Here is a 23,340-nt window from a genome sequence, read left to right on the forward strand (position 1 = left end):
GTGCATTTTGGGACTTTATGATAATCCTGTAACAGTAAAAGCTCTTATAACAGACCTGAATGCCATCCCAGAAAAATAGTAAAATAAATAAATCTGCAATTTTATTGGGCCCACTACATCGAAAGAGACACGGAGAGGACAGAAAAATATGGGTCTTGAACAGCACAAGTAAGAAAGGAGGGCCGATATAGCAGATCAATGTAAGGCTTGAACCAACCCTAATCTAGCTTTAAGCTTAAATACATTTGTGTTTTGAGCTCAACTATTTACCAAAGAGGTTTCCCTTCAAAAGCCACACCTAGGCATTAAAATGACCAAGACTGAGACCAGAATTTATTGCTCAAAAGCGCGACATTCCTGCTTGACAAACAGGGCTGCTAAAGACCAGAAAAACTGGTTATTCCAGCATTTGTATAAGGTTGCAGGCCACATGAAACTGTTCTGTTGTCAGGGATAGCCCTGTTAACAAACAGGGTAATAATAGACCGAGTTGCCAGAGCACAATTCAAAGGTTACAGACGAAGGAGAGGGGTCAGTGGCGCAGGTGCCTGAGGGCTCTTTTCGCCTTCGGATAGGCCTTTGGGATCTGCTTGGAAGACCCTTAACTGACTCTGCTTGTACCTGTCAGGACACATTTGCTGGTCCTGCCTCATTGCTTGTCTTTCCAACAAGAGCAAAAACGAATCCGGCGAAAACACAGCGAATGCTTTATCATGTTTAATAATCCTGAATACTCTCTAGACTGCAAGTTTTTAAAAGGATGATTTTTCTTCCCGTTAAAACAAAATTGTTTTTCTGCTGTACTGCTGACGGATGAAGCCAGACCTCATTCTTAACTGAGCACATTTACTAAAGCTTTTACATTTACTGCTCCGAAAACAGAATATTAAGTGGGTGCTTCCTCAGGCTAACCCTGTACCGCACTGAGAATAACGTCTTTCCTGAGATAGAGGCGGACGAACAGGAACAGAAACTCAAATTTAAGCTCAAATAATGCCTCATTCTGATGGAAAGCTCTAGTCAAATATCCACCGGACTTACTGTTGTGTTTGAACACCCGGATGGTGGCTCCCGACAATCTAGCCCCCAAGATGAGAGAAGTGTGATTGAGTTCATCGCTCAGGATCAAACAGCCCTGCAAGCAATAGACAGACAGACTTAGCGGAAAGTTGAGTGTAGAAGCATGAAATGCCTGAAATAATAACCAGAAACAGAATGATCTTGAACAATATCTCAGTCAATATAGGATTACATTTGTTTCTTTTTATTACGTTCTTATTATTCACAGGGGGATGTATTCTAAAAGCATTGCTTTTTGTACGTTTTTTTCCCTAAATGAATCAACAACTGAAATCTATGTATTCAGTTTGGCCTCGGATTTGCTCTTGTTCTCACCCCTTTCATTGGTTTTGGGCTTAACATTTTCTAGGGCCCTCAAAGATTTGTATATGGGGTGAGGAAGAGTAAATTCTGGTGTGGTTCCAGAGAACTATTGAGGGGAAATGACATGGCAAAAAATACTTTAACAATGCTTTTATTATGTTTATGGCATGACCACGTTAATGACAATGAATTTATATACAACTCTACAATACACTGAAATGTAAATATGATTTTATTAATGCCTATAATTACAGTGAACAGTGTAATATGTCCATGGCTGTGTGAGGCTCTTAGGCTCTCGTTTTTGTTTGTTGGTACAGTTTGCGTTTTGGTCATTCGGTTATTCTGTTTTTTGTTTCACTCTTTACTTTACTCAATTGCACTTACTTTGCACTTGTAATAATAGTTTTACACTCATTAGTATTTTATTATTATTTGATCTGGAAGCCAAACAATGACATTTCGTTGCCATGGACTCACTGCAGTGTTTTCTTCTAAAGGAAGTCTAAGTCTAAGTCTGGGTCTTGTCTTAGAGTGATGGAGGAACCATGAACTTATGATAAATCCATTAGGTCCAGTCGTACATTCCCAGTGGCGCCAATGCAGCCAGACTGAAAGGTCCTCAGCCCATGTCTCTTGGTGGAGCATGAAGAGCCTCACCCTAGGTCTCAACAGTTTGGAAGTGTAGCTAAATCCAATGCAATTTCCCTTTTTTCCTGACTCCCACTGTGTGTTCTGTGCGAGCGAGTTCCAGAAAGCTACTGCCACTCTGTGCCTCACTGAGCACTTTGCTATCAATGATTTCTCTTGTTTTTTTAAAAGTAATTTCCTAACAAAATGTGGTGTAGTGAGTAATAATGTGTATGAGCAGAGAGTGTTTTTCTGGTTTTCCTGGATTTAATCTTTTGTCTATTAATGACTGCTGTTGCCTGCTTTGCTATAGTACGGCAGACATTCCTAGCGGTTGACAGCATGCCAAAATAACCAGAAAGTCTGAATATAACTCCCATCAGAGCCGTGCCACGAGGCTAAATAGCCAGTCAACCTCTTAATCATCAATGCCTTGGTGCTCAATATGAGTTAAATTGGCTGTACAGTATATTTGCATCCTAATATTCCTGGATGAGATACTTCTTCATATTCAACAAGAATCAGCATGCAAATGAATTCCGAGTGAAATCCTCTTTTGTGAATTTACATATTAAACATTGGAGCTGCGAGCATTAGTCTGAATGAGCTGTTACGGATGTTATGTTGACACCGTTTCAGTGACAGTTACAGTGCGTTCGCCCCCAGGTCAAGCTGGTGGTCTCTGCTCCACCAGCAGCTGTCACTCCAATGTGGCTGCCTGCCTTCGCTTTCACAGCCCGTCCCTGTAGGATAGAGTTGGCAGTCTGTGCTGACCCCCTCCACCCCACCCCCCGAGCCCTGCAGGGTTACAGTAACGGGGTGAAGAAGCGTCTTCACCTCTTGAGCCACATAAACGCCCGCACTCCCATCACTTCAAAAGGCCGTCCTCTTTGTCTGGGCCAATCACAGCTCCTCGTGCTGTGTGTTGCCCTTGGAAACCAGTGGCCGCCTGTGTGAGGAAGGCGGGTGAGCTGGCAGGCCAAAGTCCAGCTAATCATTCCCCAGAGGAGTGCTCTTAACGGAATCTGCCCTTCCTTGTCTATGTGTCGTAAAGAAGCTGCACACTCCCCGAGCCTCAACCTCCCAGCTACTGTACGCTTTCATTAGGATTTTAATTAAAGTGGCACAGCCTGGATTTGGCGGCAGCCCAGTTAAGTTGACTGTTATTCATTCATTTAGTCCATATGCAAGAGGCGAACAAAAGCGGGGATAATGAAATTACTTTCTGCAGCAGTGTTTAAATGGAAGACTTCCTGGACATACGAGTCTTGTACCTTTCCCACCAGTGCTGGGATGTTCATGGAGTTGGTGGCGAAGCCCATTCCATACGTCATCGACGACTCCACTCTCAGGAAACGGGCCACCAATCTCTCAAGATCTTCGTGTATCTGAAGGTTACCTGCACAGAAGTGAGAACATATGCTCAGAGGTTATTCACAACATTTGCTGTCACAAAATCCACTGGATGGGTTGCACATGCACATGCATGAGTATGGACAGTATATGTGTATACAAGAGCTCGATTTTTGCTGCAGCAGGACCACCTCTTCACAGGGACATTTTTTGCCATTTATGTACACACCACCATGAGATTTTGTGAGTCGCAACACAGATACAGTCACCAGAATTCGGGGGTTAGCAAAGAATGAATGATATAACTCTTCAGAATGTGAGTTCCTGACAATGAGGACATTACAAAATGATGTCCTTCAAAAGACTTGAATTACATTTACAAAGGCGCAATAACATTTTCCATCAACAATTTCATTTCATTTGTACTTGTTAACACTCCACTTCATCTACTTAGCTGTTATTAGATTCATTATTGTCATTGTATCTTCAAAAGAAGCCTCTATATTCAGCAAAATTTAAAAAGCTGCTTACACCGGCAGCGCATTTTGGAAACTAAGCAGATGTTTTTTATGATTCAGCGTGACAGGTGGCGACCACAATCCATTTACCAAATTATAATCTGCCTCACAGAATCTTGTTTTGCAAATTAGAGCGGTATTGAAAAGCACAACAGAGCAGCTCATGAAAACACATGGAAGAATAATGACCAGGACAATAAAGCAGCGAAAGCTTTAAAACCCAATTTGTTTTGTAGGTTTTAATTAATATGCTTCGCTAAATCTCCTTGAAAATGCTGCGAATTAGCCATACGTCCAAACACAAGCATCTGCTAATACAACAGCTTTTTAACCGCTTTTCTAATCATCAAATTGTCTATATATTGACTTTGTACTCAGGAACACTAATGCAACATAAAATGATTCAGCCTTCTATTGAACAGATGTATATTTCTAAAGATAACTTCACTTTAAAGCATTGCATTTAGAAGAGAGTGAGATGTGAAACGAAAACGGAGACAGCACAAACAGATCATTATCACACCTCCTGCTAAATCAGACAAGGCTGTTTCCCTCTGGCCAACACCCAACTTCAAAACAACTTCAGCTCTTCATTAGCTTCATTACCCATCTCTGCGTTGGTACCTGCACCAAACGCCCAAACTACTACCTACCTCATTTGTATTCTTTGTTCTTCAAATGCCGATGGGCTGTTTCGCTTCCCTTTTTCCCAGCGATAGCAGGAACCACATTCATTGTATGTAAAGCCTCCCTGAGTTATTTTGAGCATTTTGGACAGAACAATGAATTTCAATTTGAAGATTTAGAATTAAACAATGTATGTCTTTGGATGCCCAAAATTGCTCTCCTGTCCGTCAATAGACTCACGAGTCATGGACATATGAATTGAAGTTTAACTCCTACTTTTCTAACTTACATTAGTGTGGAATCTGGCAAGAAAGCAGAGAGCCCAGAGGCAATAACCAGTCCTACGATTGGAAACCCCATGTTATGTATTGTACAATCTTGTTTTGATTTTTAAAACGCTTGGATCTTGCAGTCCCTTTTATGTTGGCGTTGAACAACTTTACACAGATATGCGCAGCAGAACATTTCTCCGAACTCATCCTGGTGCTGAAAACCTTCCCCAGAAGGTGTTATTCTCTTTTTTCAGTTTCATGTCTACATAAACCTTGACACTGAACTCGGTTATAACCAAAGGGGTAAAGATAAAAACAGATGAAATGATGGCCCTCCATAAAGACAAGGTCGAGGAAGTCAGTCACCCACTTGAGACTTGAGGTGGAACTGCTGGTTTTCCGCCTTAAAGCGAAGCCGACTTCAGGCTTAAACTGTTTTTTAACAGCCAGACGAGAACAGACGTGACATCAAATGTGGGAGTCAGATCTGTAGTCTGGCTTTGGGAACATTTCAGATTTCACTATAAGACACATTAAGTAGCTCAGTATGATAAAACCAACTGACTCTCAATAAACGCATTTCGCAGAACAAAGATACGTGTATCTTCGCAAGCAGCAGTTTAAAAAAAAGATAATCATTCGGAGCCAACATGTGGTGCATTAATACCGCTACACAGGATACTATTTAATTTCCATTCAGTTCAATAAGAAAGTCAATCACTTGAAAAGCTAAAACGAGTTGGAGTATTCTCAGAGAACGTAATACAAATGCACATTGAGGGATGTGTATTAAATCATAATGCAGTGAAGCAGCGTGGGGAGTTGGGTTTGGTCTGTTCCATCAGGCTGTGAGCCAAGCCAAATCGATTTCTACATTTCCTCAACCACTCAGCCTCACAGCCCCTGCTGGTATTTCTCTTTTTCCCATTCATCACATGACATTTGGCGTGTAGTGTTTTCTGGAGAACATTTGACTTAATCCCGGTTCGTTCCACCGTCCCCATGTGATCTCATGTTTGTCCTCCTCACGTGCGTGCCTGTTATCATTTGTCGGAATAACTAAAGCGGCTTTTCGACCCACACAAACTATTTAATCACAATGTCTTACAAGGAGGCTTTTATCTAGCAGGAGGCTGCACGCTACCTACTGCAGGTTTATATCAGAGAGTCATGCGAATGTAGTAAAAGTTAATAATTCCCATCACCACAAAACATCACTCGCTCTTTTCCGTATATATGGTACTGTCGTGTTAAAGCAGGTTGATCTCACCACAGGCTTTACTGTGTGTTAATGATTACGTCAAAAGAGGACATAGAGAGCCGGGAATCAACTGAAAAACTCTGACAGTTGGCCAGTTGTGTTTTCAAAAGAGTGCTCGGAGTGTACTTGGTTTTAACTTATCAGGTAAAACAGGAATGGACAAGTGCCTACAGTGGTAGCAAACAAAGAATTTTACAGGAGAAAGCTTGCGTAGCTGGAGTAGACTTAGACTTAGACTGTCTTTATTGTCATTGCACAAAACATATCACTGTTTTATGGCAACGAAATTTCGGTTTGACGCTTCCAGTTTCCAAAAACTATATGTCCAAAATAAATAAATAGCATATAAATCCAACAAAATAATGAGTAGTATGTATATATATATATATATATATGTATATACATACACACATATATATATACATATATGTATATATGTATATATATATATATATATATATATATATATATATATATATATATATATATATATATATATATATATATATATATATATATATATATACATATACATATATATATATATTACTAATTATAGTTATAATCTAAACTACTTATAATCATAATAGCTGAAGGTAAATATTGCAAAAAAAAAAAAAAAAAAATACTGAAATGAAGTTTTCAACCTCTGTTAACAGGCATTCTTCATTTTCATTTGTAATATACCAGAACACTATCACCACTCTCCCTCAGCATTTACTGTAAAATAATATGTCACACTGTTCATAGTTCACACAGCTGTGACTATAAAGATTATTTGCAGGGAATACTGAGTGACCAGCTTTTGGTTGGTACATAATTTATGTTGTTTTTGAGGCATAAAAAAAAAAAAATTCTATCAGCTGTGAAGTGTTGGATTTCTATGTGCATTCGAGTTATTTATGAATGGACTTGGGAAAACTACTATGACTGTATGTTTTGAATTTAAAAAAATGATTTCATTACTTTGACTTGAAAGTCGTTTACATTGCCTTGGCACCATTAATGAACTGCATATATAAATAGCGTAACAGGAGTTATAACCTGCATATTGAACCATCCTTCCTCCAGTTAAGGAGCGACCTTATCTTTTTAGTATGATAAAGGTTAGACACTGTTAGAGAGGCAAACTCAGATGGAGAAGAGAGAAAGTCTTCCATGATTGACTAAGAATGTTTGAGAAGGAGATACCAGGAAAAAAGGGGAAGAGGGAGGCAACCAATGAGGTGTATGGAAGGATGGATAGCTGTGACTGTGCAGGATGAAAGAAGACTATTCTCATATCATTATTATGATAATATAATGTATAATGGCTACACAAATAAGTGCTAACCAACAACGAAAAATGTTGACAAATTGTAACTTATGTCTGTTGAGCTTGAAGTAAATCTAACACTGATGTTGATGTTCGCTCTTTATTCAAGGGAACCATAAGAGGAGACTTGTTGTTTTCTCGAGAAATGCATCCAAACAAACACCCTCAGAAATGCATATTTCAAAAAGCCATACAAATGTGTCCCACTTTCAAAAGAGAAATAATCACACAAATGAATGAATTATGGAACAGATTGGGGGAGGCTGCACATGGAGGATGCTCTCTCACCAACATAAAATTAATAATCACATGCCTGTTAGCTCCTCTACAAATGTCAAACTCATCCTCCTGAGTGACACCGACTCAGAGACTGATCGAAAAAGTTCCTGCCGGAAGGGAAACATCTCCAGCTTCTCTGCAGAGTTTAGAATCCAACCTGTTCCGTGAGTTCTGGCTTGTTTACCAGTCAGGAAAGGGGACAACATTTATCAGATTTTGCCATCAGAACTGGGATTGAAGCACAGATTCCAACATGCAAAATTGATCTGAACGCACAGATTCTATTTCTGATTCTCACTCACTCACTCACATCACACATTTATCCTTTCTGTGTGCCGCCGTGATGTCCGGAGTGTTTTATAATGTTACAATTCTCTAAGATATAATTTCCCCGCTGCTCGCAGGAGATGAGTGTGTAATGATCTCAGCTTATGCTCGATGGTGCATAATTTAACAAATGGTGAATAATTCATAAAACATTGCAGGGAGTGAAAGATAATTAAACTTGTGGGCTCTGTGGCTCATGAGAGACATAATAAGTGATGGTATGTTTTATGTTTGACACTCGACCTACAGAGGCTACCGTTACTCACATAAACCGTGAAAAAAGAAATGTTTCATAGAAGGTTAATTACTGCCCAATTTTGTCCTTTCATTTATGTTCATATATCATACAAAAAGTTGTGCTTTGATGTTTTCAATTAAAGGAAAAATAATTCATTTTAACAAGCCACCTTTGTGGGGGGGATGGCGAAAAGAAATTTGAAATAAAGGTGAAATTGCCCGACTCACCTCAATATCCACCGTTGTGAAATTGTGCTTGCCAAAATGATCGGAAAAGCTGAGCCATCACAAGTGATGTATTTTAATTTAAAATGGCTGAATTTGTTTCATGAGGAACTGGACAAATGTGATTGGTGTGAAATATATATATATATATATATATATATATATATATATATATATATATATATATATATATATATATATATATATATATATATATATATATATATATATATATATATATAATGTTTATTTTAACAAGTTTAAAATGTATCTTTTCCAAATACAACTTCAAAAACAAATGACTTCTTCACCTTTTATTCACAATACTACATTGACTCCCTCTCATTGTGACACGCCATGCTCTGATTCGGATTCCGAGAAAGACCACAGACTCACCTATTTCCTGCCTCGTGCTGCAAACCCCTAGCCCGTACTGGTGGGCCTTGTCAGCCACGGTCCTCAGGAAGTCAGCCTTGTTCTCTGCGAAGCCGAGGTAGTTGTACGAGCCCATGTTGATGACATTGTGAAGCGTATTCCCGGTTAATCTGACAGCAAACACACGAGAAGTTCAATCAGCTTTCATTCATCAAGACACACTTGACACTTTACATGAAAGCAAAATCATGTGATGGAGTCATTTTGTATATATATATATATATATATATATATATATATATATATATATAATGATTTGCCATTCAAAGTTTAGTATTTCTCTACTGTTGGCCAACAGCAGTCTAACTTTTACCCTCCTCTCTTCCTCCTTCACTCCCCTTGTTGTTCCAACAACAACAAACCTATTGTTATGACAAAATAATATGTAATTTAAGCAGAGCAGAACAAATGAAAGCAGTCTACATGTCCTAAGAGCAAGCTCCCGGTTTTATATATATATAAATAGAGCATATATATATATATATATATATATATATATATATATATATATATATATATATATATATAAATAAAACAACAATAAATTCCAAACTTTTCCTTTTTTTTTCTTTCAAGCAGAGCAGCTCAATTTAATCTCTGATGCAGGAAGCTCATGTAAACTTGCTGAAAAAAGCTCCTTCCCCTTCACAGTATCATCCCAGTAGGCAAGATGGCTGCCCTATTTATACTTACTTCCCGTCACATTAAAGCTCTTTATACATGTAATCCATGATTACCCCTTTTTTCTGTCCATATCTTTCCCTCCCCTTAGTTCTACTCATGTGCACATTTTACAGTGGAAGCGTTCAGATATTCAACAGTCTAACATTCGTATTGCAAGTGATTTTATATGCTTTGAAATCGAGCATTTTTCATGTTGAATTTATGTTGTTATTACTTCTCACAAGTGCACAATTGATTTTATGGTCTTCCATTTGTGCTGGTGCTATGGTGCAACCCTACAGCATTCTGCACCTCCTCACACTTGTTTGTACCAATAAAAATAGAAACGACTCAAGTAGTGTGTCCTTCATAAGGAGGCAAGGACGCTCCGCAGACAGGCAAAAGAGAAAATGACAACTGAAACACTGAGGGCGATGGAGGTTTGCTTGAGTGCATCGATGGTGTTGGAGGTTATTTCTGAAGACATCTAAGGATGGAGCAATTTTGATTTGTTCAGGGAGTGTTCCAGTCTGGGGAATGTATTTGGGTGATGTTTTGTTTGATGCAGTTATGTAGTTGCAAGACATTTCAAAAGACATGAAAAACAAAACCACCATGTTACAATGTCCAAGACATCCTACTCCTTCCATCCACTTCCTTGCACTTATAAGAGGTCGAGTCATGGGGGCAGCAGATTAACTTAATGTGCCCAGCTTTCTCTTCCAAACATCCATCAGCTTTTCCGAGTCGATTGGAGGACGTCAAAGGTCAAAATATGGGACTGGGATGAAGCTCGACAAAATACCCAAACCACCTCAACTGGGTTCTATTTGAGCTACTACACATAACATCCAACTTACCTGCTCAACTTATGTCCACCCGTACTTACAACCACGGCCAGCAGATTTTTTTTTTTTATTCAATGTCTGGCACCGCAGCACGTAGCAGCCCGGCATTGCGTACCACAGTTACGGCAGCACACTCTCACACAGCAGTACAGTAGCACCTATAACCCTCGCATCAGCTATTTTGAACGGCTTCAACTTACGTCCAATCTGACTTATGACCGGTTGGTCGGAACCAATCTGGGTCGTAAGTCAGATTTACTTGTACTTGACGGCCAAGCTTCTCAACTTGACGTGCCCGAGAACAGCGCTCACTGAACCCAACTAGACCCTTTGGTGACTAAGAACCATAACTAGGCTGCAACAATTAGTCAAAGTATAATCGACTATTAAATCAGTCATGGACAGATTAATGCGTCAATGACTCGTGAAGGGACACAACAAGCCCGATGTTTTCAATGGCAACACTTCAATCTGCCGTGTTGGCATCATCGTCAACCCGTATTCGCCATATGCCGAACAGACGACCTCAACTTGGCCCTGACCCGAAGGAGTCAACAGCACCACATCAGAAGCAAAAAACAGTGCTGAGATCCTAATATCCCAAACCAAAGACTGTATTGAAAGATTTATTCTGGCAAGTAAACATCAAGTCCTTATGTGAGCAAGTTAACTGACTGAAGACAAAGCACCATGACTGCACAGCAACAGTAATAACAAGCACTTCACAACTGATATGAAGTTTTCCTGACGTGGGTATTCATGCATATTTTAGCTAAGCGGCCCAGCGCACGACCCGACCAGCAGGATGAGAGTGAACCCGTGACAGAAATGTAAATATAAAAACACAAACTGAACCGTTGCCAGACAGACGCTCCAGCAATTAGCGGTAATGAGTGATGACTCCCTCTTGAGAGTTTTTCACTGACTAGACCCATGACACAACAGTCTCACCTGCCTGGCGTATTCATTAGCGACTTGTTTTTACAGGAGTAGTGCAGTGCAGGTACCTGAATGTCCAGTTGTAGTCATCTGAAACTCTCTCCATGAGGTCGAAAACAGGTCCCGGCAGGCTACAAACAGGTCGGTTCCAGTTGTCCCGGACCCTCATGTACAAATTCCGAGTGTAAAAGTTCTCAAAGTCTTGGTAGAGTGGGGTGAAACTCTGGGGAAAAAAACATCCATAATAACATATGTGCAAGCAGCAAGTTTTATTGGCTTTTTTAACCCTCATTTTTTACATTCTGCATAGTCAAGCTGCTTCATGAAACACACTTTGAATTTCAAAAGTCATTTACCATTTTGTCAGAGTTACAAGATAATGTTCCCTTTACTGACGTCACACAAGGAGCCAAATGACAAAATGTGATGAATGATAAAAGGCTGAATGTTATTTGATATAATTCATCTTCTGCACATCAAGTTGCGCCTTTGGAATCCTGTTTGCATACCAAGTAACAGCAGGTGACGACAGCACGTCAAGAGCAACTTATCATCTCATCGCTCTCAAGAGCACATGAATGAAACACCCAGAAAAATATCTGCAGTCAACTTTTTTATTTACACAACCCCCTTTTGTCAGAAGAAAAACACTTCAAAGCAAAAAAAAAATCAGAAAAAAAAGTCTATCTGAGCTCCTGCAACAAAGGGAAAGTTTGTTATGTCTTGTGTTTTTTAAGATATTTTAATGATTTGTCAGTCAAAGTTTAGTATTTCTTTACTGCTGTTGGCCAACAGCAGTCTAACATTTACCCTACTCTCTTCCTCCTTCACTCCTCTTGTTGTTCCGCCTTGACAAGACAACAACAAACCTATTGTTATGACAAAATAATGTATAATTTAAGCAGAGCAGAACAAATTAAAACAGTCTACGTGTCCTCAGAGCAAGCTCCCGGTTTCAGAACTTAAATCTGTGGCGGCACAATTGCTCTCGTGTGGCAGCGTTTGAGGCACGTCTAGGATCTGTTGCACAATAATGAATAAGGAACTTGATTCCTCGGAGATTTAATTAGGTTTTCGACTGATATTCTCCGTGGTGTCCTTCCTCACCCCTGGCAACATTCAAGTGCAGAGCAACATGACTGATGAAGGCAGGGGGAGAGCTTAAGAGCAGAAATTGAAATAATTAGGGCAAAACAAAACGCGTCGACACCCAAGGCCCGCCAGCACGCCGCATTGTATAAACCCTCTGCATGTGTGGTTGGTGTTCTGTCCCGCACTGTAGAGTGAAAGGAAAAGACATTTGGAACACAAGAGATTCACAAAGAAATTCAAGTCATTGTCTGTTAAAAGTGAGCTCCTTCGCTTTGTACATGGAGCCAGACGATTGTTATTTTTAAGTATTGTGAAATGGTAAATTCAAGCTGAGCTCTCTATAGTGAAATCTAGTGCAGGCAGCGGGGTATGGTCCCAACGACAGTAGCTGGGAAAAAGATGGGAAGCAGAGTTAGAAAGGGAAGAAATGCCGCTCAAGTTTCAATTGGGAATGACTTGGAAGGACACGTCTAGAAGTGAGGAGGTCAGCAGAGTAAGGTGAAGTATGAAGACGTGGTGAGAACAGTGTTGGACCGAAAATGTTGGGATGGACAACCCATAAGGTTCATGGAAGTGGTGAATGAGGACAAGAAGATGGGTGTGACCATGGTGGATGTGGACCATCTGATCATTTCTCAGTTCCACAATTTTCAAAAAAGCCTTTTCAAAATTATGTAGTACACTTTTGTCAGGCCTGAAGCATTGTAATACTCTGGCAGCAAACAACGAAGGCGTGTCACACACAGATAAAAAGGCATGACACAAAAGTCCACAAACGTCGTCCACGACATGGTTGAGCTATTGTTTAGTGTCACGCTTGACTACAAATGTAGTGTGCCGATCAACCATCCGCTACATGATCCATTGAAGCCAACGATTTGTGTAAATTTGACTTGAAGTTTTTGTTTTAATCTGGCTTGAGAATCTGAAAGTTTTCTATAAATATTAACCATCACTAGGTTCTCTGTTGAGCGTGGGCTTCTCAAATGTCATGTCTGCAACACTTATTTGTGTTGTTCGGAACTATGAGTGGTCATAATGAAAGACTAGCCAAAGATTTTGTATTAAAAAAATCCAATAAGCACACGATTCTCTCACAAGTTGTTGTTTTGAAATGGTGAGTTTTGTAGGAAAGAACTGCAGAAACTAACTGTTGGCAGTTTTGGCTGTACACGTGCAAAAACATTTTCAAATGTATCTACTGGGCGATACAGTTTCAAAAAATGCTGCAGTTCCAGTCACTGAAACTGCCACATTCATGTGGACAGAAGCCTAAACAGATATGTATCAGGGCCTAACCATTGAGATTCATAGATGTGACAAATAAGGACATGAAGAGGATTGACAAGGAGGAACGACCAAGACTTCTTGTGCAACATCATATGTGAAATGATGAAGGGAATTAAATCTATTATAATTGCTGACTTTAGTGTTACTCCATCTCAGGATAAGATGTTCTTAGGCCACTAAAGCTGTCCACCAACAAGTAGTAATAGGAAGTAGTGATGGGTAGATGAGGCATCATGAAACAGTATTGCAGGGTCGATGAGCCCCTTAATGCAAGGGCTCCTCCTTCAAAGAACTGAACTGTGTTTCTTTAAACAGCAAAGGCGGAGCAAAGACTAAACACTCCAAGTGAAATTGAGCTTGTGTGCAGTATAAGTTGAGTGCAAACAGTGTACTTTGTTGACTCAGAAAATCACTCGGTGTCCCCAGTTGTTCTGAAAACAAAAAAGCTTCACTTACCTTCTGCTCCTCTCTCTCCTGAGCAATATTGCACTTCTCTAAGCCCACAGAGCGGAGGAAATCCCGGAGGTAGCCAAATAAGGTGACAATACCGAAGCCGAGGTATGTCATAACAGCCACATACATGGGCGCCTGTTCAAAAGATTCCTGCTGGTGCTGCCTGGAGGCGATTCCACTCCCTGAGCCTTTTGTCTAAAAGGCAAAGCGGCAAATAAGCTGTCGTACAACACACAGAGGACAAAAGAACATCTTCCATTTATTCAAATGGCGGCAAACAATTGACTTAAACCAGGTTGCTTCCATCGTACATGGACGCTGACATCATAATTAGAAAAGCAAAGGTGACATGGAAAACGTCTCTGCAGGTACAGATGACGCAACAGATATTTACCCAGGATATTCAAATACTACGCTGCAAACGTTCTTTCAACAAACAACGCATAACCCTCCTCCTGGTAAACACGTTTTGTTCCACTTGAAAGAGCAACGGATTAACTGTAAGCACAAACGCAAGTATTCTCTGCAAGGACGGGACACTGCTAAGACCCATTTCACGTCACCTGACAAATTCACTTAGACTTTAAAGAGATTCATATTTCAATTGGATAAATACACCGTCTGCTGTTTGAACTGGATCCACTCCAAAATCAAATGGATTCGCAGAGAGAGCCAGACAGTAACCACTTAAAAATGACAAAAATCTGCATGAATGAAAACCCACACGGGCAGGTGGCTCAGTTTCAAGCTGACTCTAGGATTCATATAATTGTGTATTTACAACTCAATATATTAGTGCAACGTTTTAAAACGGCATGTACAGGTTAATCATTACCTTCTTTTGATATCAATAGCATACTGGTGACTTCCTCTATCACCTTTCCCCACTTATGTCAGTGCTGTTAACTTTTGCTCACGCAAAGAACATATCTATTTTAAAATATGATTTTTATTTATCTACATTTTTGGTAGACATTCTTTGATTTGTTTGCCTTACATTCATATATATATATATATATATATATATATATATATATATATATATGTGTGTGTGTCAAATAAAGGACAGAGTTTAAATTATATAGTAAACTCCTTAAACGACAATATTCTGCACTTATTGCCGTTATATTCGGTATATTTACGCAACTTAAGTTAAAGAAACCCACACATCCCACGGCCTGTTTGTACACCCTGACCGTCCAGTTTGCGTTGCTCATAAGCAACTCAGCAAGTAGGGTGGGGCGTTTTCTAATCACATCTCTGCAACCATGCGAGTAAGAACAAGTTTGAAGAGGCTAACTAAATAGTTAGAGGCGACAGGAGTTTATTTTGGTGAAGAGCTGCTTTGCATTGAAAACAGCAATAATACTGTAGTGTGAAAATAAACACCGCTAACTGGAAAGCTCTCGGGGGCTTGCGTGGCTGCTTAGTTTGCCTAATGTTAGAGCCGTCCCTAATGGTGCTATAAGAGTTCAGCGGCAGGATAAACCCTACTAACTAGTGATGTTCGATTCCACTGATTTCCTTTCCGATCGGACACTGAGTCATATTCAGGCTGGTGCCGGCGATACCGATACCAATACGATACTAGCTATCAACAAAAAAAGGATACAAACAACTATTATATTGGCAACTCAAAACTGAAATTGCTAGTAGAATATTTAAACAAATAATGCCATAATAATTGCACTGTTAAATCAATATAAATTATTCATTTAATTATTATTTATTAAATTATTCAAGTTATATGCATATTCTTAACAGGAACACAAAGGCTATTGAGATCCTGTTTGAGACGCGGTTGGAAGGTCTTTTAAATTATACAGTGCAATGATAATATAACAGCCTATGTGAAAAATGAACTAGAAAAGATGAATAAAACACAAGTTTAGCAACCAAATATTGTATTAATTTCAATCAAACTTAAACTGTTAAATTTATATATATATATATATATATATATAAATTTAACAGTTTAAGTTTAAGTTTAACAGTTATATATATATATATATATATATATATATATATATATATAAATTTAACAGTTTAAGTACTTTACTTTACTTTTACTTTCAAAATACTTTAGCATCGAAAGTATCAATATTTTGGTTTGAGAATCGATTTCAGAGAACCAACATCCGGTATCGGAGGTATCGGTATTTCAGGATCGATCCGCACATGACTACTGCTAATTCAAATGGGAAGCAACTTCAGGTTTTTATACAGGAGGAAATCGGAGTGCTCAACAGATGCCTGCTCATGTTGGGCTTCTCACACATGTTAACTCGTGAAACTGTGTGTCCAAGTGTGTCTCGTGATGGACAGGAGATATGTCCCAACAGCGCAAGACGGAAGTAGCTGTTACAAGGTCAAGCATCCCACAACACCTTTATGGACACAGACATCATATAGTGAGTGACAGAAAGAGACTTATATTCTCAGAAAACTGCTGATAACAGTAACGTGTCCTCCTCACTCTGCCTGCCTGAGGGCAAAGAAAACTTGCTCCTGAGAGGAGGAAGAATTTCAGGGCGTAGTTTATGGCCAGACACTGCTGTGTAGTACTGCTCAAATATTACACACCACTCAGAAAAATACAAACAATATGAAAAGTAACATGAAGCAAACTAGTTTCATAAAGCTACAAATACGTCACAACGCAAACCGGAAGTATCTGCACTCAAAATAATTCACTCCACAGGTTGCGGACCTGTCAGGTATATAATTAATATAAAAGCAGCCGGAACATTGAATGGAATATACAGTCGTTCAGTCCGCACACAGTTGACCCCACGCATGAGGTGTTTCAGAATGACATATTGAAAAGGACAAACGTACCTCTCTCCTGTCGCGGAAGCCATTTCGCTTAATTTCATCGCATTTCATTCCATTTTGTTTGAGGAGTTTCAGGTTGCCGTTCGCACTCGTGACTGTCATGTTGTCGGGAGCAGCAGCGGCTCGTCAGACTGTCAACTAATAAATATCCACGCTCCGTTTTCACCCGCTCAACTCAGGTAGGCGACTTCCTGCTTGCGCTGCTGCAGTTCTGCCTCCTGCCATCGGAACTTCGATGCTCCACAAAACACTGACGTCTCTAACGTTGACGTTCTCGTCCCCTCTGCCTTGCGCCTGACTTGGCAGTGAAACTAAACGCTGCTTTCGAGTTTGAAAAACCTTGTGATCGCAATTGTAGTTATTGAAACTAATATAGATTTTTAAAAGACAACTTTTCTTTGCAGAAGAAATGTTAAAATAAACCCACACACAAAAAATATATATAAAGAAAAGAAAACCTGATTATAAATTTAAATATTTATTATTATATTTTCATAATGATGTAAACCACTGCCAAACAATCACTACCATAGTGTTAGTGCATTGTAGCTTTTGTTTGCGTTGTCTGTGGAATGTTATTGCTGTCAAATTGGTATCTGTAATATTGAAAATGCCATCTAATTATATTTATTTACTTCTTGGTGAGTATGACTAGCGTGGACATATCAATAACCAACGTTGCTCAAACATCCATGTTAAACACATTAAATTAAAAAGTATTGAATTAAATACTACAGAAACCGACCACTAGATTCCAGATTTAAAATCACATAGGAGGAAGAAGCACCCATCTTCAGGCATGTTTCTTGTCTAAATTGAGCTGCATGTCCCTGTGCAGGTCAGGGGTCGATCGCAGGTATATCTGGAGCGTAGAACCTGCTGAGCAGAGCAGAAGTCAGGAAGAGCAATTTCAACTGTCTCAACTTTAGTCTCATAGAGTTAAGTGACAAATTTTAAAATTATACTCCCCATAACATTCTGGATTTTTAAGAGATGACTCACTACTGTCATTGAAAAAAGCTTAAATTTAACCTCCTGCTCTTTCATATTTCATAGTCATATTCATAAAGCATGAGTCAGCAGATCATGATAATGTGAAGAGAAACTTTAGGAATGCGAGTGCATGCCTGAACATCTGTCAAACTGACGCAACACTTGCGGGTTGCTTGAAAAACAAAAATACAAAACCTCAAAAAGTGGTAATTCCTCTTTTACTTCAGTATCGATTTCCTGTAAATTGACAAAAAAAGTGTTGGCTAAAATCTCCCTGGCCTCATTGTGCACGGCAACAGTCTTTACAAAAATTACAAATTCACAACTGAACGTTTGTGTGTTTCAGAAGAGGCCCTGACAATGTTTGGATGAAACCATGTCGTGATGAAGCGGGTGAACAGGGACGCTGATGAAAGTATTTCCTCTCATGACATGCGTCAAACATAGAAACAAAGTGATGCCTGACCTGTTCTTAAGTAATTGTCAGTGAGTGTACTGTTGTTTTGAGGCGCCTCGGGCCCTGCAGGATGACATGTGCCACATACCTAAACCACAGCGCTTCCTTCCTTTAACACCACCAGATTACAGCGATTAAATTGAAACCTGCTTGTTGGATGCATTTGAAGTATTTGTATTTGGGTTAAGGGTTAAAATGCCTTCCGTCCGGCGGAAATATATGTTTGGCAATTTCCTTCATTTGCTTAGGGCGGGATGGGATTTGCAGTTCTCTCTAAAACAGCAGTCCACAGCCACTGACCAAATGGAATTTGCTTATTCAGTGATAAGCAATTTAATTACATTTCATCATTGCATCCTCGTACCTAAACCTTGCGTTTGCAATGGAGCTGTCACGGCAGCGAACAGTCTTACGTGCAGCGCTGCTTTTAGAGGGACCAGATGCAGCCCACATCTGTCAGGCATCATTAGCTGGAGAAGGTTGTGCAGCAGTGCTGGTTTTGCCGTCACAAATGTTCATCCAACCTTTTTTTTTTTTTTTTTTTTTTTTTTCACACTCTTGGCATGTAGGCTCTCGAACAGCCGTGTGTGAAGATCAAGAATGAAGTTGTCACAGCCGGGGAACGCCGACTCATCATGTGCGAACATGTGTTGAACCTGGTGACCTTTGGTAAAATGAACAGGCTTGTATTGGAACAGCAGTGCTATTTCAGCCATGGTTTTGATTTGATTTGTACAGAACCAAAAAAAAAAAAAGAGAGAAGTTTTGCGAGATCTCGCAATACAGTGACGTTCTGGGTTTATGGTACTGTTCCTTTAAGAGCTCAATGGTGACAAGTGCGTGAGGGTGTTTTGGGAGTTGTTGAGGAGAGCAGTACACAGTGTTTGAGTGAAATAAAAGAAGAAACTAACCTACGGAACGGCTGTTTTTGTCTTCTACCAGCGGACGCTACAATACTTTTGCAACATCTCACACCGTTCACATGTATTGATCCTGCTGCGAGAAGTAGAGGAGTCATGGAGGATGACCAAAACCATGCTTGCGACGAAGCATGGACTGTTCGTCCTCATATTTTAGTCCAATTTCGAATTAAAATTCAATGAGTCGCTGTTGTTATGATTGTTTGACCTGGAAGTAGTTACGATGTTACTTGCAATACGAGATCGCAAAACTTCTCTTTTTTTCATTGTTATTTTTTGGTCATGTCCCCTTCGGGGCTTTGCAGATTTGTGTTGTATCTCTTTACTAAGGGGTTTCGATAATGGCCAAACATCTGCATATGACGTTGCCACGTCCGTGTGGTTACCATCTTTCATGCCTAAAAATAAGGCAAACCCCTTGTGGTGGTAGTCCTGCAATAGGTGGACTAAGCAGCTGCTTCGCTAGCTTAGCTTCCTCAATTTTTAGATATGCCGGCACCGACCTTAAGATTGAGGAATACATAGAATGCTTTGTGTATTTCCAACCAATAAAAAATGGTTGGCGTCCAAAGCGGCAAAAAAAGTGAACAAAAGGTACATTGTCTTTGTTAATGGTAAGGCTGCTCCGATCAGGGTTTGTGTGTGTTATACTTCAGTGTACGTGTATAATTGAACACTATGCATAATATAGTTGATGTACTTACATGAATTTGCATACAGTGGCATATACTGTAGTTGTATCCCCTCTTTTATTTTTTATTCTTCCTATTATTATAATCATTTCCCCCTGACTAAAAAAAAGGCCTAAAAAGTAGACAAAAACTCATTCAAGACATGGCTAAAATATGACTAAAAGTAATTGGAATTTTTGTCTAAAAGACTAGAACCAAGACTAAAACTGAAGATGCTTCTGAAAAAATGTTACTGTGGAGGTGAAACAAGCTCCGCACTCCCCTGGGTTGCTGCCCAGTCGGCTGCAAACCAAACAGTAGCGGTTCTACAAAAGTTGACCTTGTAACAGCTACTTCCGACTCATGTCTCACTCGTATTCTCATTATTTTGTCATTCGTTTGCTGTCCATGGTGTCAAGTATCGAGTGCACCCGGCTTTGACCGTCTTCATGGCACTCCTCAGTACAACGTGTGATTTACTGAACGCTGCTTTTGCATAATGCGAAAAGCAGCGTGAGGATCTATCTGCATTGAAAGAGTGTCTCATTAGTAAGTCACATAGAGACATACATAGACCTTAACATTTAGTTTTGAGGGATAGTTTTGAGGAGTAAGATTGAGTTTGATGGTCAAGGATTGAGGATCAAGGAATAAATTGGAATTCACCCTGGATTTTAACATATTTTCCCGGTATTTAGAAACCGTTTTTTCAGAAGAATCTTCATAGAAGTACATGGATGGAGCCTGTTCTTCTCCCTCTGTTCTATCTAGCAACTATTATCAGCTAGGAAGACAGGTGATGATAGTTCTTCACTCAATAAGCGACACAAAGCTTGTGGCACCGTGGTTCAGGACTCCTCAGAATACAGTACAAATTGCATCCCTTATTGGTTCAATAAAAGGGACTCTTCATCCCCTATGTAAAATAGGGGACGACTCCCCACACAACACCTCTTACTGTATTTGTTGGCAAAAGAAGGCTTGCTGCTAAAATAACAGCAGAGATTGGACCATGGCTGAAACATGGGAGGGTGAGATTACAGGTTTCAAACACAACCACAAATGTTGGCACCTGTTTACTGCTGGTCTTGCCGCTCTGGATTAGCATCACCTGGGGGGGGATTCTCCCAGACTCTTTACCCAGAGGTTCCTACTGACGTCAGGCAGTGTAGACTACTGACGTGGTGCATTCAGATGGGTCTAAAGTCTTGTCATTTTAACAACCTAAAGCAATCCAAATAGAGCTATAGACAGCAGTGCACGTTCTTATGAGATCATCTTTGGCAAGACAAGGTTTCTCATTCCTTTTTATTGTGGGCAGTCCCAGAAGAGGTGGAGTGGACTCTGGGGATGGACTTTTAAAACTACAGCTGACAATGCATGAATCCACTGAAAAAGCTTTCCTTAATACAGTGGAGGAGTTCAGAGTGAATTATGGGTTATCACAGAAAAATAGCCTCTCCCTCCACCTAGTGCAAGTGAGGAGAATCGACACCTGTCATACTGTTAACCTGGAATATACTATTTCCTTGAACACATTTGTAGGTTTTTCCCCACATTGCTGGTTGGCGAGTTCAACCTCTCCAGGATGGAGGTGTTTTGAGATGAACCCGTGCCACGCCGTGCTGTCTGAAGCCAGTCGCAACACAGTGCTATATTTAAACCCCCCCTGGGGTGCCATTAAATCATGAAATTCCCTCGTCAGGGTTGGTTGGCCTCATTTAAGACTCACATCATACAGCATTAAGGAAACACATGAAAAGGGGAAATATTGCATTTTTGTCTATCGTGCTATCTTGCCTTTTATTATTTCATCCCCAGGCAGACATTCTGATCACGTCGATGTAAGCGCAGAATAAGCGGGGATTCCAGGTGGAATGGCAGGAGGAGGATGTTACATTGTGTGATGTGATTGTGTGTTTCTGCTTGGGTGCCGTCTTGACTGTGACGTGTCAAAGCTCCATCCGTTTCAGAGAGATGAGAAAATCATAGAAGGTTGACGCGTTTAGTGGCTCTATTGTTGTTGTTGTTTCTGTAAGTGGAAGTGAAATTGTGTTTCACTTAACTAAATACAACTTGAATTGTGTTTCTTTTAGGAAGAATAGAAAAAAAAGAGCGTGAGACATCACTTTGTATTAAATCCTTATGGACCATAAAATGTTTTTGTGGTGGCTTTGTTTGCAACTCTACACACGTGAAACTCCAAAATCAGTCCGGCAAGACGATAGACACTGGAGTCAGTTCGCTCCTGCCGATGCAGCACTTTCAGTGGGTGTTCGCATCCAGAGGGGATGTGGGATTTTGCTGATTCTTTTTGGATGCCAGTGGGAGATGGGGAGACAAATACAGAGGCCACGAGGCATATTTAAAGGCTGGGTGGGAGAATCTGAGATTGGGGCATGAAAGGTTAAAGTGCTCGGGAGTGTCACCGTGACTGGGAAGCAGAATGAGGATGAGGGGAGTTGATGGGTAAGACGGAGAAATGCTCGAGAGTGAGTAATCAGAAAATGGGTCATGTGTCACTCCGGCGAAGAGCATTACTCAATTCTTTTACTATGTGGAATGCAATATTCAAACTCAGTTTCATTTCAGAATAAGTTTTGTTTTCCTCCCTAAGACTTTCACTTTAGATTGCATAGTCTGAGGTGAATTGCACTGTTTCCCTAACTATCTGGTTTGTATTATGGGGTGGGATAGTTGAAGTTATCGGACGCTGTCTTACTGCCAATAGTGTATCTCATCTTGCCTTAATGTATCATACCAAATTGTATCATACCAATTTTTTTTTTTTTACTTGCCACTTTGACACGAAGGGGATCCTAAGTAAATCTCTTTGATGGTATCAATCATTCTTTTTATCTCAGATATCATAGTGTCATGGACATCATGGAAAAATGTGGAAAAATGCACTCATTTATGTGAATAAAAAACCTAGAAGATTTATATTTACAATCACATTGAAACATATAACACTCCGAGGACCTCAAATAGGAGCTGACCATCAGGAAGGCCCAGCAGAGAATGTTCTTCTTGAGGCAGTTACGAAAACTACGACTGCCGACGAAGTTACTGGTGGAGATCTACACGGCCAACCTCCAGTCCATTCTCACCTCCTCCTCTATCACCGTCTGGTAAAACAGCGCCACCTCCAGGGACAAGAGCAGACTGCAGCGCATCGTTTGTTCTGCTGAGAAGGTGATCGGTTGCAGCCTCTTCAGGACCTCTATGTCTCCAGGACCCACAGACGTGAAGGTCGGATCAGAGCCAACCCTTCTCACCCTGGTCATGGACTGTTTCTTCCTCTTCCCTCTGGCAGG

At 40.1% G+C, this 23,340-nt stretch overlaps 1 protein-coding gene across 2 annotated transcripts in view; it reads right to left on the reverse strand.

Moving 5' to 3' along the window:
• sptlc3 (serine palmitoyltransferase, long chain base subunit 3) overlaps positions 1 to 17,231 on the reverse strand; it is a 32,889-nt gene extending 15,658 nt beyond the window's left edge. Inside the window, exons 1-6 of one of the 2 annotated variants that reach the window (XM_053875883.1) lie at positions 16,986 to 17,231; positions 14,151 to 14,342; positions 11,381 to 11,535; positions 8,824 to 8,972; positions 3,288 to 3,412; positions 1,042 to 1,135 (exon numbers count right to left, since the gene is read on the reverse strand). In XM_053875883.1, coding sequence (XP_053731858.1) covers positions 1,042 to 1,135; positions 3,288 to 3,412; positions 8,824 to 8,972; positions 11,381 to 11,535; positions 14,151 to 14,342; positions 16,986 to 17,084 — 814 coding nt within the window. In that variant the 5' untranslated portion in view covers positions 17,085 to 17,231. The remainder of the gene's footprint in view (positions 1 to 1,041; positions 1,136 to 3,287; positions 3,413 to 8,823; positions 8,973 to 11,380; positions 11,536 to 14,150; positions 14,343 to 16,985) is intronic. The other variant, XM_053875884.1, reaches the window with a different exon arrangement.
• Between the last annotated feature and the right edge of the window lie 6,109 nt (positions 17,232 to 23,340).

The sequence above is a fragment of the Synchiropus splendidus genome, chromosome 9 (genome assembly GCF_027744825.2).
Source record: "Synchiropus splendidus isolate RoL2022-P1 chromosome 9, RoL_Sspl_1.0, whole genome shotgun sequence".
NCBI lineage: Eukaryota > Metazoa > Chordata > Actinopteri > Syngnathiformes > Callionymidae > Synchiropus > Synchiropus splendidus.